Below are 20,498 nucleotides of genomic sequence, written 5' to 3' on the forward strand. Positions count from 1 at the left end.
TTTTACATTTCAATATTTTAAAAAGTTTTATTATAGTAAAAGCGCAAACCATATATAACCATCAATGCATTAACTATGTCTAACGCTTGCAATAATAAACAGTTAGATCTTATAATTTGATGCTTTTAATGAGGACCTTGCTATTTGTGGGGCATTTAATAAGCATCAAATGTGGTTGGGTAAAGCAGTTGGTTTAATAACAACATACTATGAACAGAATAACACCTGCTATTTGATAATTTCGATTAAAGGTTTATATTTGATATTTGATATTTCATCCTAATATGAATTTTATATATTATCAGTAAATTATATATTATCATTTAATTAATTAATTAATTAATATAAAAATTAAAAATCTTAAAGAATAAATTTTCTTTTGAATTTTGTAACTTTACATATTTATAAACTAACACTCTATAATTAAATGATAATATGTAGATACTAAAAATCGATGGCCCATCAAATATAAATCTTTTAAATAATGAACAATCATGCATGTCGATAAAAATAATAATATTACTTTTAATAAAATAATTTCTTTACTGGTGTATTATTGGTAATGGCAAACGATGTTTGGTCTGTTTAGTTATGTGGATATATACATAACAATAGATTATAAATGGTTATGGAATTGACTCCCATGCATGCATGGACCACAAGAAATTTTGTCTAATTCGCCTTAGGACAATCACGAAATGAGGTAAAAGCAACCGAGCGTTTCCCCTTTTGCCTTTTTTTTTTTTAAACAATAATATGAAAGAGTATATAAAATACTAATAAGCTTGTAAACCAGTCTTATAATAAAGTAAGCAACAAATCTCCTCCCTTGTCCATGTTGCTTTTTATGGAATTGGAATGTGATGGACTTTGATTTACTGAACTTTAACAAGGAGGAGAGAGAGAGAGAGAGAGAGAGAGAGAGAGAGGAGGAGAACTNGAGAGAGAGAGGGAGAGAACTCTGGTCTCGCGTTCCAAGCAGGTAGGCCTGGGGGGTTTGGGTTAACACATGCTAGGCTTAACCATGACAGGTTTGCCTCCATGCTTGATTAAATTATATTTCAACATCAAAGCTAATAAAGTTCGTCATGTCAGTCTCCTGCTAGGCTGTGTATCTCTTGGGACTTTGGCTGCTTCCATTGAGTTCAGACTTCAGACAGCTAACTGTCCATTAAATTAATCGGATTGGGATTCCTTGGAATCTTTGATCTTTGTAGCAAACGCTATACTTTTGCGGATGATTGAAAGTTCCATTTTCCAAAATAAATTAAAAAAAGAAACAGAAGGATGACTTGTGGATGAAGTATGGCTCTTTATCTGCGGCCCAAACACAAGTACCGGCCTGTTAGACCTGTCTCCTAAACCGTACAGCAAGCAGGCAGCAGATATGGGCTTGAACCCAATACAAGTTCCAATTTTTCTTAGATGTCGATCTTTTTAAAGTTGGCTTAACAAGCCATACATAATAGTAAGCAAGCCCTCCAAGTCCGATCAGCTTTCTCCTGGGAAATAAACTCCAATGGCGCGAAAACTACGTTGCTCCTCCATCTGATGAAAAAGGAAAAATCAAAAGCAGCAGCTAAAGATGGTTGGACTGCTGGTTTTCCTCTGAGTTATTTCTGTTCAATGCCAATCCAAATAATTTCCTGGAAAATCCATGTACTGTTTACTTCCTTCATTTGGATTCTTATTTATTTATTTTTGTGTAGAACTTTGGGATCCTTAATTAGTACACAAACAGTCATCCACGTGTTGGCCACCTTCTTTTTTTGGACTCTTACTTAGTCAGCAGAAAACCTTAGACCGTCGACCATGCATCAATTTCCAAATTGACTTGCATTACAAGTATAGTTAATCAGGAAGAACGATTCCAACCCCATGTTCTATTTAATACCGAACATAGTTATTATTGCGTCTTCATCATACGAGAAAATGTCAAGCCCTCCTGCTGGCATAAACAGGAGCTGGTTCAGATATTTCCAGTTCGAAGAAAGCAAGGATTCCCCAAGCCAAGCACGGAATGATCTTCTCGTAGTGTTCACTCTAATCGCTACGGTAACATTTCAAGCAGGAGTCACTCCTCCAGGAGGGGTCTGGCAAGATGATACGAATGGAAGCGACAGTGCAGGAAGAGCAATCTATGCATCTCAGCCAGGAGCGTTTTACGTTTTCTTGATATCCAACACCGTAGCTTTTGCCACGTCGATATTCGTTATCGTCTCCCTCACCCACAGGTTCCCTTTCCAACTTGAGATACGGGTTGCTGCTGCTTCCATGCTTGCGACTTATGCTTCTGCGATCTTCGCTATCACCCCCGAAGAAGTGCATTTCCGCTACGTTTTGATTGCTGTCGTCGTGCCATTTGTGCTGAGGTTTTTGGTTCATATGTTCACCAAGTTTACAAACAGATCACGACAAAATCCATCTCAATTTTTAGAATTCGAAATTCCTTACGTGGAAACACAAGTTCATAGATTGAGTGTAGCTGATAATGTTTGTGAAAAGTAATTCAAAGTTTAATAATTCTTTATATGTAGAAAAAGGAAAAAATAACCTTATATGTATGAACAATATATTAGAAATAAAAGTTTTAAGAGTTATTTATTTTAAGATTTTTTTTAATATAATCATTGAATTAAGATACAAAATTATTAATTATTCCTTTAAACTGACCGTCTCATCTATCCATAGAAAATTCTTCCTCTTCGATCCTTTGTCCACCTTACATTTAAGAACCATCTCCTAGGATTGAGCGATCTTTGTTGACTTTGGAGCTACGTAAAACAAGCAAATCACAATTTTCATTTCATAAACCTTATTTTGATTTCAAAGATATGGATAATGTAATTTCTAAATTCTAAATATTGTTAAGAGATCTCTTGAGAAATATTAAAAATATCAATTATAATTTTTAAATAACAATCTCGTGTTGACTTAAATAATTAATATGATGAAATTTGAATAATAATTTATGTCTTTTCTTATTTTGAAAGGATTTTGTATTTGATCATTCATATTTTCCTCTACTTTTTAATGAGAAAAGAGAGAATTATTTACTTTAAATCTCCTTACATCTTATTTAAAATTAAATAAAAATGTAGAAACACCCATACCGAGTGATAAAATAGTGAAATTAAATTAAAGTTTTTTTCTTTTAAATTTTTTTTTCAATTTCTTCAAGTACTTAAACCCAAATTAAGGCCCAAAGACCATGGTCCAAATCTTTGCAAGGCTGAAGCCAGAGCTCAATAACTAATCTTTCGAGCACGCACTAATAGAAGCGCGTGGAGAAGAAGCTAGTGGGGTCCTCATCCAAGTGATAATCCACCTCCAGATGGCAAAAAGATGAATAAAAATCACACTCTTTGAGTGCGCAGCTCAGCATCGCATCATCACCTTTGTCTCCCTCCCTTTCTTCCTTTTACGACCCCGTTAAAAATACCCAGCCCAGCCCCAATGCCTCTGTCAACATCCGCCGTTGTTGCACGCGCCGAGAAGGACGATGAAAGACGCGCCACCTCGACCACCGAGCGAGAAATCAACAGCTCCGATATGGAAATCGACGACAACGACGACGATGAAGAAGAAGGGGATTTGCAAGGGTCTTCGAATCGAAACGGTTAGTCAATCGTAAACCATTGACTGGTTGATTGATTAATTCTGAACGTTGATCGTGTATGGATGATGATGATGGTGATGATGATGATATCCTTGTTTCTTGCTTTATGACATTTGAGTCTTGTAAGAGGAGATTAAGTGTTTGCATGTATTGGCCTTAGAAGATAATAGCTACAAGAGGAGCAAAGGATATAAAAACATTAATTCTCAATGTTGGACGAAAGGTTTAATGATTTTGTACACGATAAAAAGAGTCAGAATCTTTTTATGAGTATTCAACAACTATATTGGTTTTCAATTGGGGCTAGCTAAGTATCTTAGTATTCAAGGTTCATATGATTCTTATTCATCAACCTCAGGCTTGTCTTCCACTGCATTTTGAGTTTTAAATTATAAACACTAATCGATGAGCTGAGCTATGCTGCGGCTTGTCAATTACTGGAAAAGCAATATGTGGATCATTGAACCCACTTGGAAAATTTACATGTGCCTACTCCCATCACGTAGTGGTTATTGAATTACCTTTACGAATCTTTAGACTTGGATTTCTGATAGAAAATCATGGAGGGGATGTTTGTGAGATGAGGAACTTCCTCTCTTCTTTTTGAGGCAGTCTTGGTTGATATATTTAGAGAAAAACGTCTGATGGCAACTATGCTGTACGAATGCCATTTTGCATTGGCAAAAAAGACTTCAACTGGTTGTTTCCTTTAGAGGTCATGATTCCGGTCTAGCATGCCTAGCATGTGATTGGTTGTTTCTATTCCTGCTACCTTTAATGAAGTCCGTTTAGTCCTAGAAATGTCGTACCCATATTTTAGTTTACAATTAGCGATAACATACTGTTATACAATGTTGCTGACTTCTCTCTATTGTAGGGCTTGTTCTTTGGTGCTTTATGCTTGTTGTGTTAGCATCAGCTGAATTGGTCTATCTTTCACTTGTTTCTGCAGTACTGCAATGAAGCAGCAGTGCAGATACCTCAATTTATTTTCTTTTTCCCTTGGCTTGGAAATTGAATGTTAGTCTTCAGATTATAAGAAAACAAAATATAATTCCCAGACGTCATCGTTTGTAGGATCTGATCAAGTACTTTTTCATAATGTGACCTTAAATTTTGTTTACGCGTCATCTTGATTGAGTTTTTCTTCCATGTAGATGCTAGTAATATTATGGAGTCCAAGGGGCATAATGGATGCCTAGAATCAGGTTCTTTTAGTCCTGGAAAGTCTGAAACAAGGGTACCATCTAAAAGCCTTGCCTTTTCAAGTCTTCTAAATGAGCCATTGAAGACTCAAAAGGAGGATATATGCGCGAACTATGAGGATTCCAAGTATCCAATATCTGGAAAACAGCCTGCAAAAGAAAAGGCAACTCAACAGGATGTGGTTAGTGAAAAAGATGCTCGAGTCATCTTACAAAGAAAAGCCCCTGAAGACCACTGTGAACAGCAAAGTAATAGCAAGAGTCATTCGGTTATCAGTGAGATACATTCCAGTGTTGCTGGCAAAGAGGTAGTCATTACAATCCCGGTCAGATATCACTCAGGAGGAGTTAATGATGTTAAAGGTTTTAAGGAAAAAAGTAAGCAAATGAACTTGCAATCAGATGATGATAAGAGGAGGATTAAATCAAGGTGTGGTGATACCTATATGCCTTTATAACATAGATTGAATCTAAGCTGCTTGTTATGTCCTCTTTGCCAGTAAATTTCTACCTTCCCAAGATTATACATCTATTAATTTTCTAATCAATAGGTTTTACAGATCCGCTGCTCCTCAGACTAGTACTGGAAGTCTGTCCCCTGGTGCTGAGTTGGATAGTGGGAGCAAACGCCCTGCACTTATCTGTGACTTTTTTGCTAGAGGGTGGTGTATCAAAGGAAGTTCATGTAGATTTCTTCACATAAAAGATAGTGGGAATAATCCTAGACAACAGCCTGAGGTAGATGTAGCTACAGCAGATGCGAAAGGAGCTGTTCAGCTTGATGAAGGTACAAAATATTTCCTGTTTTTATGGATGATCCAGAACCTCTCTACAATGATATTCTAATAAGCACCTTGCATCAGGTTTTGATAATGCTGCTGAAAGATCCAGCTCACCTGGTTCTACTGATACACTGCCTTCATCAGTTAAAAATAAGACTGCATTGTCTTCTCATTTCTTTTCAGAAAGAGTCCTGCCATCCGGACATGATGAAAACCAAAGGTTGCATCCATTTCATGAAATTAATAAGTTCCCTTTACTCCAGAGTAAGGATAAATTAATGGGCACTTCCCCTGCCTCTCAGCAATTTTCTGCATCCATAGATGATTTGGGACCATCTAAGGATGTAAGACAAAATAGTATAGGTCAGAATTTGCCTGCTGATAGTTATACCAAGCCTGCTTCACTGAGTGACAGAGGTAGTTCTACCTTCAGAAATAGTTTTCTTCCTGAGTATAGATCTTCATTAAGTGGCTCAGTTACATCATTGGGCAATACATATAGTGAAAATCGATCTTATCGTGTCTCAACATGGATGGGATCATTTCCTTTTGGTTCTTCTTTGAGTGCATGCTCTTTGGGTGCTCAAAAGGTGCTGGACGGTGACAGAGAGCATCATACTTCCAGACTGTCTTCTTTGCTGCAAAGCTCTTCTCCCTTCTCCAGGTCTGAACCAGACAACTTTCCTCTGAATGATATTGCCAGGGATCCGTTGCACGTTACTGATTTTAGAATAAAAATTTCTTCAGATGATTGGGAACCATCAGTACCTTTTCGACCATCCTTTTTTGTCACTTCTAGCATATCACCCCCACGAGGCCAGTACAATCCTCTTTGTGATAGCATTGATATGTCCAATGCAGGAAAGAGGTCTCTTAAATTTTCTTTCTCTAGTCAAGGTCCATCCCTCCTGAATGTAGCATATCCACCAACATATGGTGATTCTACATCAACAGGGCCAGTGGTCACTGAATGTAATGGTGATAAAAAAATTGCATCTTGTCATAATAGATACCCTGAAAGTTTGTTCAACAACAATTGCCACAACTCTGGAAAAGATTCGCTCACAACTGATGCAAATGATGGGACTTCTGCAGCTGACATGCAAAATGGAACACTGGTTAAAGAAGAGATTTCCTCAGTTGCCTCTCATGTCAAAGACATTTCAAAGGCAAATAAAATTGATACTGATCTTGATGGTAGACATCAAAGAGATGGGTCTAGATGCAAAAAAGACTTAAAAGTAGACAGGGTTAGAGAAAAGAATGAAATAGAGGTTGAGCATAAGGCAGATGGGGATCCACAGAAAGAGTCAAAAGCAATGAAGCATTTCCGTGCTGCTCTTGTAGATTTAATTAAAGAACTGTTGAAACCAACTTGGCGTGAGGGTCATCTCAATAGAGATGCTCATAACACAATAGTCAAAAAAGCAGTTGACAAGGTTCTTGGCACTGTACAACCTCATCAAATTCCAATCACCTTTGAATCAGTTAAGCAGTATCTTTCTTCATCCCAACCAAAAATAGCAAAGCTTGTTCAGGTGAGAGGCTTTGATTTGAGAGCTAGAATATACTAGGCAAGATCTAAATTTAAAATTGTGTTGTTACTTAAACCAGTCCCCACCCTACCCCTTTTCTCCAATCAAAAAAAAGATTTTTTAAGGAGTGAATATTGCTTTTTTCCATCAATTAAGTGTACTAGTATTTAGTATTTGTACCTTTTTAGTGTTATTCATTCATCGAATTGACACTGGGTCTTCTATTTTGTAGGGATATGTTGATAAATACAGCAAATCTTGAGATGCTAGGCAGAATGCTTATGTATTTGTACATAAATACGGCAAGTCCTAAACAATTTGTTTGACGCTATGTTCAACATATTAAACTGAGCATCATGGAAGTGTTGGGATTTTTCTCCTGAAATTTTTTAACAAATTATATTTTTGTTTCCATTATTAGATGCATGTTGAAAAAATTTCTACAACATATGTACCTTACTAATAGTTGGTACAGTCTAAAAGAGTATGTTAACCTTCTTGGCCTGCATGTTGGGAATTCTCCTAAGGAGCTTGAGTTAAGCTTTCTATTAGTCCAATGGAACAGTTAATTGCAATTTTATGCTTAACTGATTGTGTTTGAGTTGGACTTATGTAAGATCACTTAAACGTTTTCTGTTAATGGGACTCCCTAGCAGCTAGTCTTGAACTCAGCTTTTCAACATGTTTTATGGGTATAAGGTATGAGTTGTAAAAATGTTTGAACTCATTCCATAGTACCGTGGAGTTTTTCGGTAAACTTTAGGTGAGTTTTAATGTTGAACTTCAGCTTTTGTGGTTCTAATAATATGAATATTGATATTTATGGTATCTTATACTTTAGGATTATGGATCAAGCTGGTGTAAAATATCGGGCAGTTTTATGGCGGTTTACTTCTGCTTGATCATCTTTATGGCTTATCTTGCTCTGTTATCTTTGGTTTTCAGATTTCTGTTTTTACTGATGATATGTGCATATTGCTTCTCTACATTGTTGCCACACTTGTAGAAGGAGATCTACTGAGATAGGTACTCATATCATATTGCTTAAGGCTTACCTTTTCTTTAGTGATTTAATATAGACATCCCTAAGCAGTTGCTTTAAATTTTTGCGCCTCCCCCTGATGATTTTGCTGTTATAAGTTTGCCTAAATAATGTTGTGGCTTACATCACTATAGGTACTACTAGAATGGCTTCAAAATTCATAGGTCAGGTTTTATGTGATTAAAGAAAAAAATAAAATGACTTTTTGCTACTGATTTATAGAACCATTTATCCTGTAATTTTTCCTTTTATTAAGGTTTGAATGAGAATTGGATTTGCGAATAGACTATTGTGTGAAGTAATGTGTCAAAGTCTATTATAAGACTTTCTGTACAACTTAATATGCATTCCATTAAGGTGAAAGATACCCTCTCATAGGGATATCTGCTTAATTTAGAAAACTACGGTCATTGACACCTGGAAACTCTTGGGAAAGCTATCTCCAAATTTTGCTTCTGACTGCCTGTGTGATTTTCTTTAGAATGCCGTAATTTATGTTGTCAAGTTGTTTAGGCTTGGATATTAATGGAGTTGTTAGGGTGAGAGAGACTGGCAACTTTAGTGAACTTATGCAAAAATAGTAGGTTAAGAATACAGCTATCTAGTGATGCAGTGACCATTTAGTTCTATAACTACATAGTAGAATTTCATTTGTTTTGAGAAAAGTAAAACCTCTGTATGTAACTTTATTCAACTATTCTAACCCTAAAAATCTTGGTTGTTTCTGACAACTCTTTTGCCTCAGGTGGCAAATTCAATTTTGAAATATTTCAAAAGAAAGAATAGACTTGCATTAATTTAACTTGGTACTTTCTTGTGGCACGGTATGTGCTTTCATTGTTGGCCTCACTGCATGGCATTCCCTGCATGGGGAAACAAATGATTGGAATAATTTCTGGCCAAACCAAGATCTCGAAGAAGTGCTCCCCTTTTTAACTTGATTTATCACTTTTCGGTTTGATCTATGAGAATCTTTTGAATGATTGGCATGGTTGCCAATTGGCATCTTGCTACTGCCAGGAGATGCTGGTCGTAACTGTTTGTTGCCTGGCTTCTTGGCTGCCTGAGATTGTCCTGATTTCAGTAAGAATTCTAGTGGCAGGAGATGACTATCAGAGATTACCATGTCAGGATGGGAATTTTTCAAGTTGTGAGGACTTGTACCCGAAACAAACTCAAACTCTTGGTCATCTTTGTTGTTCTGGTACGCTCTGTTGGGAGGAGACTTAGATTGCTGATCTTGAATACAAACAAGGCCAGAAAAGGAGAGAGAGTTAAGCGAACTGCTATCAGCTGCAACATCCATGGAAATCTTGTTTTGCATGTGGGTTCCCATTGATTTTGTTGTCAATACGTCTCAGGGTGTCCAAAGCTTATATACACAGGTTCCATGGGATATTTTGATCAACCTTATTGTTATGATCTGTTTGTTTTTGCTTTAATCTTTTGCTTGCTTTGACTGTTTTGGTATCAACTAATTGTAAAATTCTGATTTGTACTAAATTTTTATTTGCTATAGGATTAGCAGTTCTGATAAAAGCAGACAAAGTGTGCATTGTTTCATCAGTTAAAACTTGAGGGAATCGATCGGCTGCGAAGGGTAAGGCAATACGATCTTTCTAAGGCAGGGTACTGCATCCATACATGCGAGTGCAGCCTCTGTTATATTTTGTTGGGTGGATTTACCAATGAAGCAGGTGAAGTAAAATAATGAACCTATGTCTCTTGTTCTTAGATCTTAATGAATTGTAAACGATTCTGTTCTGATGTTTTTTGATTGGGAGACATTCTTTCGCTGCTGGTACCAACGAGGAAAACATATCGATTGCTTTCAAATGACGACCTTCGAAATGATAAAAGAGCGGTGAGCTGTTTTTGTTTATTAATATATGCCAAACGTCATTGTCTTAATGACCTATGCCATATGTGATTGGTTGCTTTTCCAACCATGGTTGGATTCTCCAACAGATTGAGAAATGATAAATTCGATCCGAACAGGCGGAAACCCTGTTCTATTTTGATGGCATTATTTTCCCAAGAATCAAGAACAACCTCGTATTTGAGTTCTGGGCTGTAGCCGCGTGGGTTTCATAGCTAACTATTCTAATTCTCCTGATTTGGGCTATTTTGCTTTCCCTCCGTTTTCGTAGCTTCTGTCAATCGCACTACTAGGTAAGTTTCTAATCACTCCCGCCCATTGATCTGGCGAGGTCTGAGTAACATGTTGGCATGATGATCAAGTAGATAATGGTTTCAACATAATTTTAGTTTTCATTTGGTTCGATATATTGATTGGTCCTAATATTAGTCTGAAATTCGTGGTGGATCTAAGAGTTTACATTAGAATAGTTAAAGAATAATCATACAAAGTAATAAATCGGATTAATTATTTGATTCGGTTATCTCCTCTGTCACCATCTTCGATCCGTCTTTGTTTGACACTAACATTAAATCTGATTAGTCAGATGATAAGAACAAGATACGGTACGCATTGTCCACTTTTTTTTTTTTTTTTTTCTGAATTTTGATAGCAAAAGAAGGGGTAAAATAAAAGAGAACATTGCGGACAATATTTCATTCCGAAAGATTTAGTCTAGAAAAATAACATCCTTTTAAGACAAAAGCCACCTCCTGGATGCTGATTTGAACGTATAGTAAGTAGACCTCAAGAACATTGCTTAATCCTCTAGAGTAAAAACATCAGACCTTCAGATTCAATGTCCCAGATCCTTCCAATGCCACAATCAATCCCCATTAACAAAAGACAACCCTTTGGCTTCTGGTCTCACCAACTTTAAAAGCAGTAAAATATCAAATCATCAAATCAACTTTAGTCATCAGATTTTATCTTCAAAAAAAAAAAACCCTTCAGTCATCAGATTAAAATAATCCTGTCGAGCATCGTAATAAAAGGGAAATTAGTGGAAATCCCATGATCAAAGGGATGGGACCTACGTGTCACTCTCCGAACACATGACTGCCATTTCTATGGGCGCCAAATGATGGCTCTGAAGAGTAGGACAAACATTTGTATCTAAGTGTTACACTTGTAAAGCAACCCCAAAACCTACTACTCTCTCATCAGATCTAATAGTAGATATTATTTTGCGGGCCCTTCCTCTACTCACTCCTCATCCTTATCCATCCCTTTGAATGTATGTCCACTCTTCAATTTCCTATTGGCAATATTCATTCAACATTACATTAGTTAATCTTGTATAAACTACACTATAATTAACATTGGAAAAAGGAAAATAAAAAAAAATTATTGGCGTGAGAGAGATATTTCAGCTAAACCTTCATCTATATATGACCAAATAGAGCCATCCGCCAAAAACATTACTGAGAGGAGAAATCAGAAGAGAAAAAGAAAAAAGAAAAAGAGCAAGCGAAAAATGGTCCTCCTAGAGAAGCTTTGGGATGATGTAGTGGCTGGGCCTCAACCAGAACGTGGTCTTGGCCGGCTTAGAAAGATCACCACCCAGCCCTTGACCATCAAAGGTAAAACTCAGGCACAAGCTTGCATGCATTTGATTTAATTTGAGAAGGAACTTCAATCCATGCACATGGTTAATTTAGCGCGACTCTGAGTTAATCTTTTGGTTAGATGAAGGAGAAGGGAGCAAGTATCAGAGGTCGATGTCGATGCCGGCGACTCCTGGGACACCAGCGACTCCGGTGACACCGACGACGCCGGTGTCAGCGCGTAAGGAGAACGTCTGGAGGAGCGTGTTCCATCCGGGTAGCAACCTTGCTACTAAAAGCATTGGTGCTGAGGTTTTCGACAAGCCACAGCCCAACTCTCCAACCGTCTATGACTGGTACGTACAGAGTCTCCTTTTCTATTCATTTTTCCCCCCAACCACCTGCATGCATGGATATACGCTGGCGCGCCGCACGCGATCTAGCTTTTGGGGCTGGTGATCCACTTACCCATCTATTTGGTTGCTGAGAAAATGAATCAAAATCATAGCATCTCTCTATATACAAATACTGTATATCTAGTTCTTTTTCTTTTCGATCAAATTAAGAATTTAAAAGAAAAACAGAAGCCTCAAAGAGTTTCTATTTTCTTTTTGTTTTTCTAACGTTTTCTCAGCAACCAAACGGAGGTTCAGAGTCAGAGAAGGAAGGAAAACTTGGCTATTTGTTTGGTAGCTGCGTGGAAATAATTCTTTTGAGTAGACACCCTTGTGCTCAGATGGTATAACACTGTGCTGTTTTATTTACACTAATCCTTTTATTTTCCTCTGTATAATATAAAGTTAGATTTTTAATCATTCTCGTGATGATTCTGAATCGAAGGGTGTGGATCTAATTTCTGGGTATCAACTAAATTGTACTAAGATCAAGTTGGTCGGATTTGATGACACAGGCTTTACAGTGGGGAGACGAGGAGCAAGCATCACCGCTGATTGGGTGGTGATCATGACAAGGCAGCTAGCGGAAAGGCTTTGCCTTTAACCAGGGGTTGCATGTAAATAGCGTCTTTTCCCAGTTTCGGATGTCCCACGTGTCCTTGTTTTGGTCGTGTTTGTCATTACGTGTCCTAAGTAGATGTTAAGAGCTGACTAAAGCTTTAGCCGCCCTTCCTCCTTTTTTGTGAGTAATGATGCCTAAGGTTTGTGGAATGGTGCTGGCTCAAACGCTACAGCCCCCACGGTGTCTAGGTGATCTTTGGTCATTCAAGATCCGGCCGTGAGCGGCGGCGATGGTAATGAGCTACTCTTATTATTATTATTTGAATAAATAAATTTAAGGGTATTGTATTATGTGAATAAATATGTTATTTAATTAATTAATTTTGTGTTCATCAATGGAAGAGCTTATGGTTGAATTATTGCGGTGAGCAAGTGGATAAGGGTGCCACTAACATGATACGTGGACCCACCTTTGATGGATAAGGGTACACAAAAATCAAGTTGGTTTGGGTCCTTTTCGTTTCCATTTCCTGCGCCAGCTGCCAAAGTGTCATTCGGCTGAGGTCACTTTCGGGCCATCAATCATACATGTCATTTTTGCAGGCCCCTCCCTCCATTGAAGAAGTCTTCATTTTCTTTCTTTGTGGTTGCAGACAAGGCTAAACATTTCCATTTACAAGAATAAGAAAGGGAACTACTCAACCAAACCTAATAGTATCAACAGTGTCATGTGGGTTTAAGGTGTGAAATTGTTCTGCCACGTGTACAATTTTTGCATGCATCTCAAATTTTTTTAAGAAATATAAGAAATATTATTCTATAACAAATAACACAAAAGGGTTAAAGTATGTGGAATTTCTGTTATTTGAAGAAGAACATATACATATCCCACAGCATTGTGTTAAATTTATGCGTGAGCAGATGTTCAATGAAATCTAGCAAGACTAGCATAACATATAACGATAGCAATTCTAATCCTTAGTTTGAAGGAGATAAACTACTCTAAGCCCAAGGTAACTGTCAAAACCAAATCTATTTCAGATTTCATATGTTCTGTAATGTAATAATGTATATAAAGTATATACTTCGGAAGAGCAATGTGCAACATCTTGTGCTTGTCGACAAAGCCGGTAGTAAATTTCGTCTTTATCAATTTGGATTTCTCCTACTTTTTCTGATATGCCAGAAGCTGAAAAATAACACAAACCAAATGGTAATGAATTCGGAAAACGAAGTATGGGGTAAGGGACGATAGTGAACTTATTTATATGCATGCATTAGCAATTAGCATACTTCCGGATGCAATAGTCGAAAGGTATTAACATTTATTCCAGAGATGGAGCTTACCAAATGGCCATGACTGGATCTTTGCCTACCAAGTCCTGCCAATGTTTCTTCCTCTTTTAAAACTTGCAAGCTATCTCTGACTGAATCAACTAATCCGGGCTTGGTCATAACAAAGGTTGACATGTTGGCCATAGAGTAGGACCCTTTTACCAGGTAGATTTCAATTTCCCTGGCTTGCAAAGCAGTTTGCAGAGCTACATACTAGGTAAGAGGTCAATTAAGAATGAGTTTCAGTTGTCCAAGGTTTTGAAATGTAATAGACTGTTATTAAATGAACAACAAGGTTTCTGATGGAAGAATAATTACCTGGCACAATTGCCTAACCAACAAAGTAGGCCTGCAGCAAAGGTAAGGCTGCTGTAAACTGGGAATTCTTTGTTCATCAACTGAAACAAGCATCAGGTGGATATCGAGCTGAAAGCAGATAAAGCTAATCATTAATCCAAAGATTTTAGCAAGTTCAAGTGAGAACTCTAAAACAACGATAATCCAGAATACCATCAATGATCATTTCAAGAACTTGTCAGCTGCAGAGGTGCTTTTATGTATCAATTTCACAGTGGTTAAAGGGATATGTTTTGAACTCAGTAAGGTACACAATTTACCATGACAGACTACGTAAAATCACGACCAAAAAATCAACATTACCTCATCATCCTTCTCCTTTAGGTTCCGGAGACAATCCACCAACTTAGAGAGGCGGCTGTTTCGGACATTCTTTCCATTTCCACCATTCAAACTGCCATGTCGTGTGTGACTGCGCATGCCGCCTGCTCCCCAGTGAAGCCTTTCTGAGGGCCAGACAAGTGGTGCAGATACACCCAAGGATTCTCTATTCACTTCCGAGTCAGTTTCGTCACCAACCCCATCTGCACTAGCAGCTGAAGATGGATGAGAAAACCGACCACCCCATCTCTTTGATCTCTTTGGTTTGACCTCAGTATGATGCTCATCGGCAGAAGTTGAATCTCTGCTTCCATCTCCATTAGCATTTTCATTGTCATCAGACTCTTGAGGTTCAGAAGTTCGATGTTTTCTCCCCCCGTGATGGCGACTTTGTGATCTCCTTACAATTGCAGATGCAGTGGCTCTAACCGTTCGTTTCTTACCAACAACTTCTGATTGCCGGCGCAAAGTCTGGGCAATGGAAGCTTGGATCTGATGCAAATTTTCAGATTAGAATTTAATTAATTGCTTTAATTTATTAACCATCACTTTATTTATTTATTGTATTAAAGAAGGAGGACACAAAATCAATGGATGCAATTTGACTGCGAAGAATACTTTAAGTTAGCATATAGGCACAAAGACTGGAGTAAACTAGCAATCTGATACCTCACCTGCTTATTCCGAGCTTTCTCCTCCTCATGGAAAGCCAATTCCTAAACCACATAGTTAGTGATGAATAATTGAGTTTCAATAATAACAAGGCAACAATCTGCTCTGTAAGAGATCAACCAAACTTTACCTCTTCCTCATATTTGTCAATATCCGGATATAAGGCTGCAATTAGGGCATCGTAGTTAGGATCATCTCTTAGAGACCGGCGACTAGCACAATGTGTGCGGCAAGCAGGGCACTCATTGTTCCTGCCATTAGATGCAAGAAACATTAACAAGAAGAAAAAGCTTATGAGCTCACAAGTCACAGTTAACCATGGAACTTTATAAGATCATCCCAAACCAAACCCAGGTCAGGAAATCTGATCCCACATTACAATGAACTACTGAGGAGAGTGGTAATAGTTTGAACATACCCCATTCTCATAGATTTGTCAATACATTCTCTACAGAAGCGATGTAAGCATTCCATTACAGTTCTTGTTTTGCGAATGATCCCTTAATTAAGGAAAAAAAAGAGATAATGAATTTTCTTTCAGCAAAACTTGATGCTTATGTTATGTGTTATACACATAATATTGTTTCAATAAGAGAAAAGGCGAAAACAGAATCATACACCCCATTCTAAGTGACTTTCTGTGAAACTTGATTCTACATTTTCAGATATGTTGAACAATCTAGTAGTATCAACACCTGATATAATAATTAGAAACTTGGAAAGCTATTAAAATAGGTTTAACAACATCTTATGGGAATAATTTAATTCATTTCATCTCTTTATCTGCCGTTTTGGTTGCCTTGTATGAAAAGAATGAGAAGCCATCCTCAGCCCTTGAGCAAGTTTCAGAATTCTATGCTCCTATGTTCAGATCTATGGTCAAAATTCATAGATTAATTCACTCAATTCAGTTTTAGAACAAGTGACAAAGGAAATTTTAATATTTGGGTACTTTGAACAGAATGTCAAGCCTTTTTTGTTTTGTTAATTTTTAGTTTTAGGGTAACAAAATTATCTAGCCAGATCTTACAATATTGTCAATTCTCCACCTGGTTTTTTACAGATATCATAATAAAGTGTTAATTATCCCCACTTCTTTTTTTCTTTCTGTTCAATGGCTTACATTGTCCATTAATACCTTTCAAGAAAAAAATATAATAATTCATTCCAATCGATGTAAACAATGTAAAAATCTTTTTTTTTTCTTTTTTTTATAGGTTGTTTCAACAAAAATTAGGGGGTCCAACTACTTCGGAATATGAAAAGCTACAAAGCTGAGATATCAGATTTGCAAGCAAAGTATAATGAGCTCTTGGGCTAGCATGAGGTGACCTGCAAAGGCGTCTGATTTGATTTATTTGAGTAAGGTCTGCATGGTAGCATCTTCAACTAAATAGGTGAAATGCTATTATGTCCATTATCACAGCAAAATGTACCCAGCTCCATAACAAGAATAACAAGGAGATAATTAAATTATAGAACATTTGCGGAACATATAACAAGAAAATCATAATGCCAAATAGCAACTTGAATCTGTAAGCCCTCTGAAATTTAATATAGTAAACAAAAAATTCTTGAACAACATACCTAGGCAGATTGGGCATTGTACTTCTTTGCGTATGTCAGCCGATTTTACTAGAATATACCTACAATGAAACACAAGGGAAGCATTGTTAGCATATTATGCAGTTAACAAGCGATATATAGTTCACCATTCTATTTCTCTTTTCATCCTCAAGTATAAGTATAAAACTTTTTGCCAGATATGTAAACAGTAAATATGCAGGCCAAATTGATTGGATAACACCTTTGCGGAATAAAACCAATATACATCCTTTCAATTAATTAGATTTCATCCTTAAACCTGTTTAACTTGAATTCCATTTTACAAGGCTATGTCCATGCATTAATCAAACGCAACTCATAAACCACAAGGTTACTGCAATACTGCTCAGCAAATTTAAATGATTATCAATGCACTTGTCCAAACTTTAAGAATTATAGCCTCTGCAGAAGAAAGGAAAAACACTGGAACTTTTGAGAATAGTAGCATTTTCAGACAAATAAGCCCTTTCTCAAGAGAATAATACTATAAGGAATTAACCAATATTGTGTAAGGACACCATTTTTCATCCTGAAGAAGCACCTCATATTACTATAAAGAATATTAACACAATTATTGAACAAGGATGCAAATATCAAAGACCATCAATGGGATAACATGGACACTTGGACATCTTATGATGCATCTATGAAGATTAATCAGAAACCACCTATACATCAGAATTTCTAACTATTTTAAGAAAAATGGGATCCCAACATTAAAGCATCCTGGCAGTTGACTGTCATATCATCACCACCTCATGAAGTTAAGTATTAGACATTTTGGAACAATGACAAACATTTTGACAGGAAGATCAATAATGAGACCACCACAGGAAAATATTTGCTTTCCCAACCAGTAACTGTCAAATCAAGACAAGCTAATGAACCAACAGGGACACCTCTCTAAAATTGCAACTACAGCTTAACAGCAACCACTTCAGTTTGAATAAAGAAGATAAATTCTCAAAATATATAGTCTATTTTGATACAGTAACTGTTGTTTCGACCAAAGCACTCCAACAGTATAGTGTCATCATGCACTGATCATATAGCAGCTTACCAAAAGCACCAAGATATAAAGACCAAGAGAAAGATCCCAGGACCAAGCAGAGGCAGCTTGACCCAGAGTAAACAGACAAGAACCCATAAGCGGTTAATCCCATCTTATATACTTTCTAGATCATATCCTCTTAAAGTTGGTCAACAACCTTTACAGCGAGCCGGCAACGCAGAAAATGCCTAAAAATTGCACTTAAAACCAATCGAGATGAAGTTCAGAAACATGGAGAAATCAAAATCCCAGTCCTCATACGTAGATGAATATACGCAGATAATGCGTGGAGGTGCAAATCTTAGCCAGTTACACAAAGCTACAACTATTGTTACAACGCTGAAAATACTCTCATGCAAGCCAGACTAGAAATGAATGGCACAGACCGCAAATCAAAACTCCAGGCAGTTTCATTAAAAAGAAGCGGTACCCGTTTAAAAATAAAGCACGGAAAAAGCAACCAATCAGAAAAAAAGGGAAGTTCTTGAAAGCTTAAAAATAGCCATGTCGGGGAAGTTAGACTGTTAGTACCAAGAAAACCCACAACAAGCCTTCCTTTGAAAGTGCAAAAAAGAAACCATGCAGATCGCAGAAAACCAAAGGCCCGGCCATTGACGCATTAAACAGTTATACAAGAATAACGAACAAAAAGGAGCAAATCGATTTGAAATAATAAAGAGTGGAAGAAGCTTACTCTTGTTCTTCTTCGTTACAAGGAGAAGGGCTGCGATCAGATTCTGTAAAACCTAAAGGAACACCTCAATCAAGAAAAACAAAAAACAAAAAAACCTGGATCGTTCTTTTTATCGTAAATCTTATAGTCGGTTAGGTGTACCATCAGCAGCATCTTCGGTTTCTTGCTGGTGTTGTTCATGGTTGTTCCTGTCGTCGAGAAGCAGAGGATCGTCGTCTTCTGGTGAGGTGGCGGTGATGGCGGCTTCGGAAGAACGCTTCTGTGCTGGCATTTGCTGGTTTGCTTTCTCTTCTATTTGTATTGGAAAAAAAAAACAAGAAAAGGAAAGAAACAATTCAAAGCGAAAGAACCAGAATGGGATTTTGGAATGGATTGATTGCGGTGAAGACGGGAAGATGAGGAAGGTGAAGGTGGTGAAACAGGAGGAATGTTGCTTGACTTTTCTTCCCTTCCCTTCCCTTCCCTTCCCAGTCCTTTGCTTTTTCTCTTTTTCCTTTATTTTTGTTGTTCAGTGTTTGACGAGGGCGGATGGGTAGAGAAAAGGAAATGAGAGAAAGCTGCTGCTCGCGGCCTTCCACGGCTTGCTATTCATACGTATACATATACGCTGTTTTTGTACGTATGTATGTACTTTATACATATATAGAGTATAATAGTATTATTTTAATTTTCCACCCAAAAAGCCCAATTATTGGTCTTCACTTGCCGAAATTAAATTACAAAAAAAATTCAATGTCCAGCTTAGTTATGTATACATCTATAAATTTAATTTCATGTGTTTTAGATTCATGAAATTAATAAATAAAAGAAATATAATATCTTTAGTAGTATATAAAAATTTGAAACAATTATTTAAGTAAGAAAATTATGTAGACCAACGAAAACCCTTACTTAAAATTCCCGACCTAGGATCTACTAAAAGGTTTCACATTAATAAAGAATTAAATAAATTTAGATATTATTTGTTACATATTAATATATTTTTAATTTAAAAGAGATAATTATTAAGTGAAAGATAATTTTTTTTTATAAATTTAAACTGATTCCATATACGAAATTTGTGATAACAAAATGTTATTGACATTTTTCTTACTGTATTATATTATAATTTAAATTTAAAATCTTAAATGGTTTTTATTACTGGTTTTAATTTAATTTAAATTATATTTCTTTTATGTTCAATTTGACAAGAATCGATTTGTCCATATCAAGCAAAAGTAGAAACCATTCATGATTGCAGGTCACGTTGATTTGGACACGAACCAAATAAGATGATCAATCAGATGGGATAGAGAACAATAAAAAATTTGGGAGACGGTGAACGTTTGGTTAACGAGAAAATCCATGTAGCTTGGTTTTCCCACATTCATAAGGGGAATAAAAAATAGTAACTCAATTAATTTTATTATTAATTAAAATAATTTATATCATTTTATATTAAGTGATGATATTGTAATTTATTGATATATTATAATAAATAATATAAATATAATAATAATGACATAATAACGTGATTACGTTATAATTTTATTTTTTATATCAATATCACATTATTATCTTATGTATATAAAAATGATAAATTTTATTTTAATTAATAATAATTAATTAATTATAAATTATAAAAATATATTTAACAAAAATAAAAAATAAAAACATAATTAAAGAATAAAGAATTTTAAAAAATAATTCAATAACTTTTTATATAAAATCAAAAGATTCAAAAAGAATAAATTGTTACCATCCCTTCATTAAAACGAAATATATGTAAGACAATGTTAGGTAAAGACATTAGGTTAGAATCAATATAAGCCAAACAAATGCCTTTTTTTAATTTCTTGAAAAATAAATATATTAAAATT

At 36.2% G+C, this 20,498-nt stretch overlaps 3 protein-coding genes across 12 annotated transcripts; 2 read left to right on the top strand and 1 right to left on the bottom strand.

The window, feature by feature from the left end:
• Positions 3,349 to 10,209, top strand: LOC18596808 (protein FRIGIDA-ESSENTIAL 1). Of its 7 annotated transcripts, XR_001928488.1 has the most exons (9): positions 3,349 to 3,619; positions 4,777 to 5,254; positions 5,376 to 5,611; positions 5,688 to 7,144; positions 7,374 to 7,443; positions 8,087 to 8,167; positions 9,280 to 9,568; positions 9,703 to 10,047; positions 10,152 to 10,209. XR_001928488.1 is itself a non-coding variant. In XM_018123217.1 (6 exons), exons 1-5 carry the CDS (start codon positions 3,457 to 3,459, stop codon positions 7,401 to 7,403), a joined length of 2,364 nt encoding a protein of 787 aa, XP_017978706.1. In that variant the 5' UTR covers positions 3,349 to 3,456; the 3' UTR covers positions 7,404 to 7,443; positions 9,703 to 10,209. The 7 variants fall into 7 exon arrangements, 2 of the variants coding, with proteins under 2 accessions (XP_017978706.1, XP_017978705.1); XR_001928487.1 differs by having other exon boundaries at positions 9,703 to 10,209; XR_001928489.1 differs by having other exon boundaries at positions 9,280 to 9,507; positions 9,703 to 10,209.
• LOC18596810 (auxin-repressed 12.5 kDa protein) lies at positions 11,184 to 13,023 on the top strand. Of its 4 annotated transcripts, none has more exons than XM_007025508.2 (4): positions 11,184 to 11,684; positions 11,791 to 12,004; positions 12,283 to 12,387; positions 12,559 to 13,023. In XM_007025508.2, the coding sequence occupies exons 1-3, from the start codon at positions 11,579 to 11,581 to the stop codon at positions 12,353 to 12,355; spliced, it is 393 nt and encodes a 130-aa protein (XP_007025570.2). In that variant the 5' UTR covers positions 11,184 to 11,578; the 3' UTR covers positions 12,356 to 12,387; positions 12,559 to 13,023. The 4 variants fall into 4 exon arrangements, with proteins under 4 accessions (XP_007025570.2, XP_017978777.1, XP_017978776.1 ...); XM_018123287.1 differs by having other exon boundaries at positions 11,438 to 11,684; positions 11,797 to 12,004; XM_018123288.1 differs by lacking the exon at positions 12,283 to 12,387 and having other exon boundaries at positions 11,189 to 11,684.
• On the bottom strand, positions 13,442 to 19,159 carry LOC18596811 (putative E3 ubiquitin-protein ligase RING1a). Its single transcript, XM_007025509.2, has 10 exons — positions 18,781 to 19,159; positions 18,640 to 18,691; positions 16,877 to 16,935; positions 15,708 to 15,789; positions 15,420 to 15,540; positions 15,292 to 15,333; positions 14,600 to 15,109; positions 14,258 to 14,365; positions 13,952 to 14,152; positions 13,442 to 13,793 (listed from the first exon to the last, which is right to left on the bottom strand). The coding sequence occupies exons 1-10, from the start codon at positions 18,908 to 18,910 to the stop codon at positions 13,770 to 13,772; spliced, it is 1,329 nt and encodes a 442-aa protein (XP_007025571.2). The 5' UTR covers positions 18,911 to 19,159; the 3' UTR covers positions 13,442 to 13,769.

The sequence above is a fragment of the Theobroma cacao genome, chromosome 6, assembly GCF_000208745.1.
Source record: "Theobroma cacao cultivar B97-61/B2 chromosome 6, Criollo_cocoa_genome_V2, whole genome shotgun sequence".
NCBI lineage: Eukaryota > Viridiplantae > Streptophyta > Magnoliopsida > Malvales > Malvaceae > Theobroma > Theobroma cacao.